This window comes from Triticum dicoccoides, chromosome 3A (genome assembly GCF_002162155.2).
Source record: "Triticum dicoccoides isolate Atlit2015 ecotype Zavitan chromosome 3A, WEW_v2.0, whole genome shotgun sequence".
Lineage (NCBI taxonomy): Eukaryota > Viridiplantae > Streptophyta > Magnoliopsida > Poales > Poaceae > Triticum > Triticum dicoccoides.
In genome coordinates this window covers 636,282,707-636,292,841 of record NC_041384.1, presented here as the reverse complement: position 1 = coordinate 636,292,841, position 10,135 = coordinate 636,282,707, and the positions used below count along the sequence as shown (strand labels likewise).

General features: G+C 43.2%; 2 protein-coding genes and 3 non-coding genes across 5 annotated transcripts in view; 1 reads left to right on the top strand and 4 right to left on the bottom strand.

The window, feature by feature from the left end:
• Positions 1-391: 391 nt before the first annotated feature.
• On the bottom strand, positions 392-464 carry TRNAK-CUU. Its single transcript has one exon. It is a non-coding gene; the product is annotated as a tRNA-Lys (tRNA).
• Positions 465-731: 267 nt separating this feature from the next.
• On the bottom strand, positions 732-3,498 carry LOC119269782 (transcription initiation factor TFIID subunit 9-like). The gene is made up of 2 exons (XM_037551705.1): positions 3,176-3,498; positions 732-1,308 (listed from the first exon to the last, which is right to left on the bottom strand). Exons 1-2 carry the CDS (start codon positions 3,374-3,376, stop codon positions 961-963), a joined length of 549 nt encoding a protein of 182 aa, XP_037407602.1. The 5' UTR covers positions 3,377-3,498; the 3' UTR covers positions 732-960.
• A 59-nt stretch (positions 3,499-3,557) lies between these two features.
• On the top strand, positions 3,558-3,639 carry TRNAS-GCU. The gene has a single exon. It is a non-coding gene; the product is annotated as a tRNA-Ser (tRNA).
• A 4,060-nt stretch (positions 3,640-7,699) lies between these two features.
• Positions 7,700-7,772, bottom strand: TRNAK-CUU. Its single transcript has one exon. It is a non-coding gene; the product is annotated as a tRNA-Lys (tRNA).
• A 242-nt stretch (positions 7,773-8,014) lies between these two features.
• The window catches only part of LOC119269781 (transcription initiation factor TFIID subunit 9-like), a 3,806-nt gene continuing 1,685 nt past the window's right edge, over positions 8,015-10,135 (bottom strand). The window contains exon 2 of the mRNA XM_037551704.1: positions 8,015-8,601. Within this exon, the coding sequence (XP_037407601.1) occupies positions 8,254-8,601 (348 nt within the window). The 3' untranslated portion in view covers positions 8,015-8,253. The remainder of the gene's footprint in view (positions 8,602-10,135) is intronic.

Here is a 10,135-nt window from a genome sequence, read left to right as displayed (position 1 = left end):
CTTGATGACCCGGTTAAATTTAATGCTCATACTTCCTTTTTCGATGGTATTGGAGGGACGGGCATGATTTTAAGGGATGCTTCTGGTGCCATCATTTTTTGTTTGTGCACACACCTATTCTCATGCAATGATGTGTTTGAATCTGAAATTTTGGCAATCAAAGAAAGAGTTAATGCTGGCCTTGCAATGGAGTAACCTTACTATTGATGTGGAGTCAGACTGTTGGAAGAGGTCAATATATGGTGAGAAGCAGAGATGTCAAGTACGCTTTGCTGATAAAAAAAGAGATCAAAGAGAGCTTGTCCCGTAGTTCTTATGGCTGATTCATCATTCATGCATTGCACATGGAAATCGATTCCTGGGGAGTGAGAAAAAAATTTATAAAAGTGGTCGCCCACCGTGGGGCTCGAACCCACGACCACAAGGTTAAGAGCCTTGCGCTCTACCAACTGAGCTAGACGGGCTGTCTTGTTTTTGTTTTGATTTCTAAGTAACTCTTCCATGCTCCACGCACAGAAGGTATCAGTCCATCCTACTCCCCAGTCAAAAAAGCAAACACCGATAAAGAAACAAAAATGGTGCAGGCACTACAGATTTATCTTCAACTCTACTGTACACTTTGTACTCCCTTTATCTAGCTTTATAGGATGTGCACGTATTGTTAGGTCCTCATTTTAACCAACAAAAAATGTGCCACATGCCACAAAAGCATAACAGGAACACAGTCGCAATAGAAACACCGACTTAGCATTCAGAAACAACGACGGGACAGCTCAAGATCTACAAAATCAACAAGTTGACAATAATGCACAGAAATTAATAAACCAGAGGTGCACGGCTACTACTTACACTACTTGCAAGGCTGCTCCCTTTCCTCAACAATCAGCATTTTTTCATGGTGAAATAGGAGGGCGCTAGCCAGAAAGGGCGGTTCCAGCAAGCTACACAGGCATCAGTTAGTTAGCCCATGTTCAACTGATCAATTGTCACTAGAGGGCGCTTTGCAGCCGCGGCAGCCACCGCGTTCAGTTGGAAAGAAACCCTCTGGCTCTGGCTCTGGCTCTGATGTTGCTCGCTGCCCCTCTGATCCTGCGAATAGTTTGGACTAGGATTGGCAGGGATTGCGTCGGCTCCCTCATTGTCATCTTCTGCCTCTTCAGTCTGAGCTGGTGGCTTCAGTGCGGGTAGGAGCTGGTAGTTTTCACTCAACAAAGTGTCCTGCTCAGGTGGCAGAGGAATCGAGCCAGGTGGAGCGATAGACTTGGGCAGCGGGATCTTGTTCCGGCTGTGTGCCAACTCGAGTAGAACCTGTGTAACATCAGAAAAATGACTTGTCATCCACCTATGCATACAGAGTACTTTGTGTCAGCTTGAATTTCCAGGGATCTGATAAAACATAAAACAAGCACTTGACTTCAAAGCATAACCACAAGAGTTGTTCATAGCCTTTTTCTACGCAAGATCTTGTTTAGTATAGCACTTACCAGCTAACCCGCAAGTGAGTACACTTGTGAGTGACTCCTCAATCTCTAATATCTTTGTACTACCTAATATGATCCACCAACATTTTAGGTATATCTTCAGATTTCAGCAAAGTACACATTAAGAATCATAACCTGTTTGTATATTCTTGTTATGAAGTCTAGCCATGCATTTCCAAAAATTGTTTTTCTACTACGAAATGTTATGTGGGGGATTCCGAGGAAGCCCACAGGCCACAGCAGCCACACCTGAGTTGGAATCCGCTAAGAGTCTATTAAGGAAAGGATATTTTGTTCCCTAAGTTAAGAGTCATTTCAATAGAACCTGCAGCAGTCTTGTTCTGCAGCAATTTGAGTTTGTACCCGCCCAGGACACTAGTCTTGAGTCGCCTATATAAAGGTCCCCTAGCTGCAGCGACTGATGCAAGTTATCAACAAAGAAGTCTTCCGTAATCACTATTTCCCCACTACCCTGTTACCTTTCTGATCTGCGCTGGCTACGGTACCTTGTTAACCATCTAGCACTTTCTGGCCACAGGAATACCCTTCGGTCTAGAGGCTCTAACAGATGCTCTCCCTTGTATGTGATTATTTCATTTGACCCATCCCATGAGAGTGTTCCAATCTAACGATAATACACATAATATATCTAGAGTAAAGCCAACTAATAAGGAAACCGAGTATTTTTGTTGTTTCTAATTTCAACAGTAAGACAGCTGCTGCAGCACCAGCAGCATATCTGCACTAACAGAAGGGGGTATTTATTTCTTGATTGGTTCTCTTCTCAAAGGTTACATTGTGTATATGGAACTACTAGCGGCACATGATTCCTACGATTTTGAACCCTTCAGCGGATAAGCATTCAACTTTCCAAACGAGCCATGGGCTCAGCTTAACATTCGTAACAACACATGGACTAAATTGAACGTCAATCTTCTGCCACTGGACTCTCCTTCCATCCTCTGCTACTAGCAGCACCCAGGGATTTACCTGTCGACACTCCCTGATTACCCACCAAATTGGCAAAAGTTCGGTTGGTTCCAACTTCCTAAAGGATAAAGGAGTCATCTTGGTCCATTCTTGGTAGGGTGCTAGAGTACTAGTACTATTTGCAAAGCTGAGAATTTGGGGATGAATCTGGGTTCCGATCCCACATTCCCTCCTATGTTTTCCTTATAATTTCAGTGTAACACTGACTGATATGTTGGTCCCTCAGACGGCTACAAGTGTAGACAAAATAACATTTCGTTGGCTGAAGGATTCAAAACCGAATCTCTTCGTTGAGGACGGTGGCTTCTAGCCGAATCTCTTACTGAATAATGCGTTCTATTAATAAATCCAACCTTATTTGAAATTTAAAAATTTCCAATAAATGTCTCTCAGCCAAGAACCAGCAATTAACTGAAATCTCAACAGCGCACAACATTTCTTGAATGGAGATTGTTTCTTCGGCGACACATCTGCACATCCTCTATTGTGCTTACTATTTCCCCAATTGGAGACCACAACGTTACTCCCTCTGAATCTGATAGGTTCATAGGAAATTGTTTCGTCATTCACCAGCTGAAGATGGTAGCAGCTGTTGCGTGTCGTCCACCAGGTCGTAGGATGAAGCTACGAAACCTAGTAATTTGTCCGAATCTAACGAGGATATATAGTGCTAGGGTATTTGGTGAGATTGGTGGTACTCGTACCTCGCGGGGCGGCGGCTGGGAGAAGGAGAAGTTGACCTTGGCCTGGATGGCGAGGCGGACATCGTCGGCGTCGAGCTGGGGCTTGGCGGCGTGGTCGGCGTAGACCTGCGCGTCGCCGAGCACGTCCCCGACGTAGCCGTAGGCCAAGTCCAGGAACTGGTGCACGACGCGCGGCTCGTACTCGCCCTCGCCGAGCCCCATCGACCGGAGGAGCTCCCGCACCACGCGCGCGTCGCGAGGCTCGTCCGGGCCGGAGGCTCCTCCCGCCGCCGCTGTCCATGCTCTGATTGCTGTGTCCTGGCTGGTGGAGGGTTTCCGGGAACGAATCGGGTTGGATATCAAGTTCATTTATAAAATGTAAAGTAGCTCCAAAAACAAAAAAGACGCTTTGGCCGAGTGGTTAAGGCGTGTGCCTGCTAAGTACATGGGGTTTCCCCGCGAGAGTTCGAATCTCTCAGGCGTCGATATATTTTTTTCCTACCAATATTGTTTTCTTTCTTTTAGCCAGTATTTTTTTCCCTGTGGCTTATTTTTATTTACTCCAAAAAAATTGCGAGAAAACCTTTCAATCCATTCATCAACTGTCAAGTTGGTACAAAGAACATCATGAGTAAAAAATTACAGAGTACATGTTAGTAGACCACCTAACATGAGTACAAAAGTACCATCATGAGTATAAAGAACATCATGAGTGAAAAAATACATACATGTTAGTAGACCACCTAAAATTGCGAGAAAACCTTTCAATCCATTCATCAACTGTCAAGTTGGTACAAAGAACATCATGAGTAAAAAATTACAAAGTACATGTTAGTAGACCACCTAACATGAGTACAAAAGTACCATCATGAGTACAAAGAACATCATGAGTGAAAAAATACATACATGTTAGTAGACCACCTAGCGACGACTGCAAGCACCGGAGCGAGCCGAAGGCGTGCCGTCATCTTTGCCCCTCCCTCATTAGAGTCGGGCAAACCTTGTTATAGTAGACAGTCAGAAAGTCGTCGTGTTAATGCCTCATAGGACCAGCGCACCAGAATAGCAACCGCCTCCGATGAAGAGAAGCGTAGATCTTAAGGATCCAACCTGTAGACACACAAGCACAAGCGAACAAAGACAAGATCCACGTTAATCCACCGAAGACAACCGCCGACCGAATCCCAAGAGATCCGCCAGAGACAAACCTCCACACGGCCTCCGACAGTGCTAGAAACACCATCGGGACGGGGACTAGGCGGGGAGAAACTTATTCCATCTTGAGCAGGACACAAACCCTAACAAAACTCAAAAAAGCATGAAGAAACGGATCCCTCCCGCCGGCAAAGGCCGGGATCCATCACGCTTCCATGGCCCTAAGACCACAGGAGACGAGGTAGATCGACGGCGGGATCGAAGGGAGGCACGAGAAACCATAGTCAAAGGGTCATCTTTCTTCCACGAGAAGAAAGAAAACTATCTACTCCAAATTTAGCTTCATAATAAATACGTTTCCACTTTAGAGTGTTTTGTTACCTAGGTGCTGCTGGATATAAGAGCATTTAGATCACTATCATAATGATCAAAATGTCACTTTTCCTATCAACATTTCTCGTCTTTTTTAGTAGGACACAAACCTTAACAAAATTCAAAGAAGCATGAAGAAACGAAGCCCTTCGGCTGGCAAAGGCCGTGATCCACCACGCCTTCATGACCCTAAAACCACATGAGACGAGATAGACCGACGGTGGCACCGGAGGGAGGCACAAGAAACCCTAGTCAAAGGGTCCTCTTTCTTCCATGGGAAGAAAAAGAAAACTATCCACTCCAAATTTAGCTTCATAATAAATATGTTTCCACTTTCGAGTGATTCGTTACCTAGGTGATGGATATGAGAGCATTTAGATCACTATCATAATGATCAAAAAGTCATTTTTTCTACGAATATTTTTCCCTTACTTTTTGCGAGTAATATTTGTTTTCTCTATGGATTATTTCTATCTACTCCAAATTTAGCTTCATAATAATACTTTTCCACTTTCCAGTGTTTTCGTTACCTAGGTGTTGGTACTTACTTCATAATGATCAAAGGGTCACTTTGGAACACAGATGATACGAGCACTTCTTGACCATGCGGCAACACAATTTATTCATCTTGCAGGGGGTTGTTCTGATGCCGTGATGCATTGGAAGCAGAACTTTGCGCATGTATGGAGGGTCTCTCACTTGCTATCCAATGTACTGATCTGCCAATTCATATTGAGATGGATTCCCTGCTGGCAGTGAAGTTGGTCAGGGGTGAAGCCATGAATAGGTCATTTTTTGCTTCTTTGGTTGGAGAAATCAAGCATCTAAGGTCTCTTCATATGACGTCAATATCACATGTTCCTCATGATCAGAATCGGGTCAGCGATTGCTTAGCAAATTTTGCAAGAGTCAAGGCAGAACAATAGTCTGGTTGGGATCTGGTATCCCCGAAGTAGTTGACTTATGTAAGAACGACCAAAGATAAACGTCGACCGGATCCCACGAGATCCATTGGAGACAAACCTCCACATATCTTCCCAAGATGCTTGAAACATCACCAGGATGGGGCTAGACGGGTAGGATCTTATTCCATCTTCAAGAAGCCGCCATCGTCTCATCTTCTTGAGCATGGCAAAAAACTTAATAAAACTCAAAAAAGCATCTAAAAACGGAGCCCTCCCGCCAGCAAGGGCTTGGATCCACCGCGCCTACATGGTTCAAGGACCATAGAAGACAAAGCGGACCGGCGGTGGCGCCGGCGAGAGGCAAGGAATCCTTGGATGAGAGTTCGCACGAGGGCAGGAGCGAAGGGGCACGGGGAATCGGAAAGGAAAACCCATGCAATGATGTGTTTGAATCTAAAAAATTTGCAATCAGAGAAGGATTAGTGCTGGCCTTGCAATGGAGTAACCTTCCTATTGATGTGGAGTCGGACTGTTTGGAAGAGGTCAATACATGGTGAGAAGCAGAGATGTCAACAGATCGAAGTACGCTTTTTTTTGTGTGAACGAGATCGAAGTACTCCCTCCGTTTCTTTTTAGTCTGCATATAATATAAGGTTTGGTCAAAGTCAAGCTTTATAAAGTTTGACCAATTTTATATTAAAAAATATCAACATTCACAATATGAAATCAATATTATCAGATGCACCATGAAATGTATTATCGTACTATATAGTTTTAGTATTGTAGATGTTCATATTTTTTGATATAAATTTGGTCAAGCTTTATGTAGTTTGATTTTGATCAAATTTTATATGCGGAGTAAAAAGAAACGGAGGGAGTACGCTTTGTTGATAAAAAAAGAGATCAAGGAGAGCTTCCCGTAGTTCTTGTGTATTACTTGTATACACAGTACTTGGAATTTTTCTAGTCACGGTTTGACAAATTTTGGTAGGTCCTAAGTTCGAACTGTTGTGTGGCTTGTGTCAGGTCTGGAACGTGATTTGTATTCCCTGATTGAGTAATGCAAAGAACTATTTCGAAAAAAGAAACTATTGGAACACAGCCTGAGCAAAGGCAAGTGCCTGCGTACAAATTACAAGCTGATTCATCATTGAGAGAATTTTTTATTTGGCCCGTTCTTAAAACTTGCTTCCTTATTTGACCCAAAATATTTGACACCTAAAGTAAATTTTGTTCCTTATATGACACTTCCGTCCATTTTAGACACTAACCAAGTTAAATGTGAGGCAAAAAGACCATTTTGCCCCTAATGCATTGTGTAACTATCCTAAAAGTAGTAAAAAAAGCAATCAGTTCACCCATGTTTTTAGGATGTTCAATGGATGATGCACATCTATATCTATGCTCCAATAGTTTTTTTTTCCTTACGTAATCTGTTCAGCGTCTATGTGAGGAAAATGTAACTTTGATCTATCAAAGTACTGTTGTATGATGTGTAGGTCTTTAATCGCTGCTGCCGCGCACATCTTTAATCGCTGCTGCCGTGCACCTGCAGACCATGCCGGCGCCGTCCACAACTCATAGCACCACGTATGAGCAGCCGCGCCCGTGGCGCCGTGTGTGGACTGGTGGACGCCCAAGGCCAAGACCGCTACAGCGCCGTTGGCTAATCGACGGCCGTCGACTCTGTAGTACAAATAATAGATATGCTAGTATAATTTCTACGGATGTTTTATACAGCTTTTAAACGCACAAATCAGTTTACCTAAGAAACAAAATATTGAAGCATACACATACATGTGCAGCATCCTTCCAACATCGCTAAAATATGGATGAACTGGGTTGCTTTTTTTTACTACATCATGATATTTGCAAAATGCATTAGGGGCAAAATGGTCTTTTCATCTCACACTTAACACAGTTAATGCCTAAAATGAACGAAAGTGTCAGATAAGGAACAAAATTTACTTTAGATGTCATATAGGAAAGAAAATTTTATTTGGGTCAAATAAGGAAGCAAATTTTAAGAAAGGGTCAAATAAGGAATTCTCTCTTCATCATTCATGCATTGCACAAGGAAATTGATTCCTGGAGAGTAAAATAAAAAGGTGGTCGCCCACCGTGGGGCTCGAACCCACGACCACAAGGTTAAGAGCCTTGCGCTCTACCAACTGAGCTAGACGGGCTGTTTTGTTTTTGTTTTTATTTGTCAATAGTTCTTCAGGCGACATGCACAGAAGGTAACACTACATCCTACTAGCCCTAGCATTAAAAGCAAACAATGAGAAAAATAGTGAACTACAGATTTATCTCTATATCGATAAAAAAAGATTTATTTCTATATTGTACACTTAGTTTGTTTGGTCCTCATTTTAACCAACCAAATATGTGCCACATGCCACCAAAAGCATAATAGGAACACAGTCACAATAGAAACACCGACTTAGCATTCAGAAACAACGACGAGACAGCTCAAGTTCGACAAGATCTACAAAATCAACAAGTTGACAATAATGCACAGAAATTAATAAAACAGAGGTGCACAGCTACTACTTACACTACTTGCAAGGCTGCTCCCTTTCCTCAGCAATCAGCATTTTTCATGGTGCAATAGGAGGGCACTAGCCAGAAAGGGCGGTCCCAGCAAGCTACACAAGCATCAGTTAGTTAGCCCATGTTCAACTGATCAATTGTCACTAGAGGGCGCTTTGCAGCCGTGGCAGCCACCGCGTTCAGTTGGAAAGAAACCCTCTGGCTCTGGCTCTGAGGCTGACGTTGCTCGTTGCCCCTCTGATCCTGTGAATAGTTTGGACTGGGATTGCCAGGGATTGCGTCAGCTCCCTCGTTGTCATCTTCTGCTTCTTCAGTCTGAGTTGGTGGCTTCAGTGCGGGTAGAAGCTGGTAGTTTTCAGTCAGCAAAGTATCCTGCTCAGGTGGCAGAGGAATCGAGCCAGGTGGAGCAATAGACTTGGGTAGCGGGATCTTGTTCCGGCTGCGTGCCAACTCAAGCAGAACCTGTGACATCAGCAAAATGACTCGTCAACCACCTATGCATACAGAGTACTTTGTGTCAGCTAGAGTTTCCACGGATCTGATAAAACATAAAACACCACAAGAGTTGTTCATAGCCTTTATCTACGCAAGATCTTCTTTAGTTTCACTTACCGGCTAACCCGTCTAACCCGTAAGTGAGTACACTTGTGAGTGACCCTCAATCTCTAATATCTTTGTAATACCTAATATGATTCATCAACATTTTAGGTATGTCTTCAGATGCCAGCCTCATACACATTAAGAATCATACCCTGTTTGTTTCATGTTTCTATATTAGAATAGCCATACATTATAAAACATTGTTTTCTACTACAGGTAGCCTGTTCCCAGAGATTTGGAGGGGTGGGAGTGGGGGCGCCAGTGTACCAATGAATTGGTAGATAACCGGCATTACGGAGTGTTATGTGGGGAATTCCATATCAGAGGAGGAAACCCACAGGCCACAGCAGACACACCTGAGTTGGAATAGGCTAAGAGTTCTATTAATCTTTTGTTCCCTAAGTTAAGAGTCCTTTCAACAGAACCTGCAGCAGTCACGTTCCACAGCACTTTAAGTTTGTATCCATCCAGGACACTGGTCTTGAGTCACCTGTATAAAGGCTCCGTAGCTGCAGTGACTGATGCAAGTTATCAATAAAGAAGTCTTCCCCTAATCTCTATTCCCCACTACCCCGTTACCTTTCTGATCTGCGATGGCTACAGTGCGTCCTCATCAATACCTCATCAGCCCTCTGACACAGGCATACCTTCGATCTAGAGGCTCTAACAGATGCTCTCCCTTCTATGTGATTATTTGACTTGACCCATCCATGAAGAGTGTCCAAATCTAACGAAAGTTATTTACAACTACACATAATATATCTAAAGAGTAAAGCCAACTAATAAGGAAACTGAGTATTCTTGTTTCCAGTTGCAACAGACAAAAGATCCTCTTTCTAAAGATTCCCGCCAAGCCGTACATACGACTTTCATCGAATACGGCTTTCCACAGAATTCTGTAGGGATCTATGAGATCGGGTATGAAATTCTGTTTACTCACTTTAAATTGAGTATCCGTTTCCCTCCTTTTCCCACTAGGATCGGAAATCCTGTATTTTCCATATCCATACAATCTAGTCCTTAGGTTTCCAAAATAGTGTAATGGAAGAAGAAGTGCTTCGAATCATTGCTATTTGACTCGGCTGCTACGGCAGCAGCATCTCTGCACTAACAGAAGAGGGTATTTATTTCTTGCTTGATTCTCAAAGTTTAAATTGAGTATATAGAACTACTAGTTGCACATGATTCCTAAGATTTTAGACCCTTCAGAAGATAAGCATTCAACTTTTCAAACAAGAAATGGGCTCAGCTGAACATTCCTAACAAGACATGGACTGAATTGAAGTCAATGTTCTGCCCCAACTAGACTCTCCTTGCATCATGTGCACAGATATGAAAGGTTTTCCCTTGATGGAGGCTAGAAAGGGCTCTTTTGCTTTTTTACTTTGAGGGTGGG

Coding starts and splice junctions, on each gene's coding strand:
- LOC119269782 (XM_037551705.1), bottom strand. CDS start 3,376: ATGGGGCTCGGCGAGGGCGAGTACGAGCCGCGCGTCGTGCACCAGTTC. Junction 1,309..3,175: donor CCCAGCCGCCGCCCCGCGAG/GTACGAGTACCA, acceptor GATGTTACACAG/GTTCTACTCGAGTTGGCACA.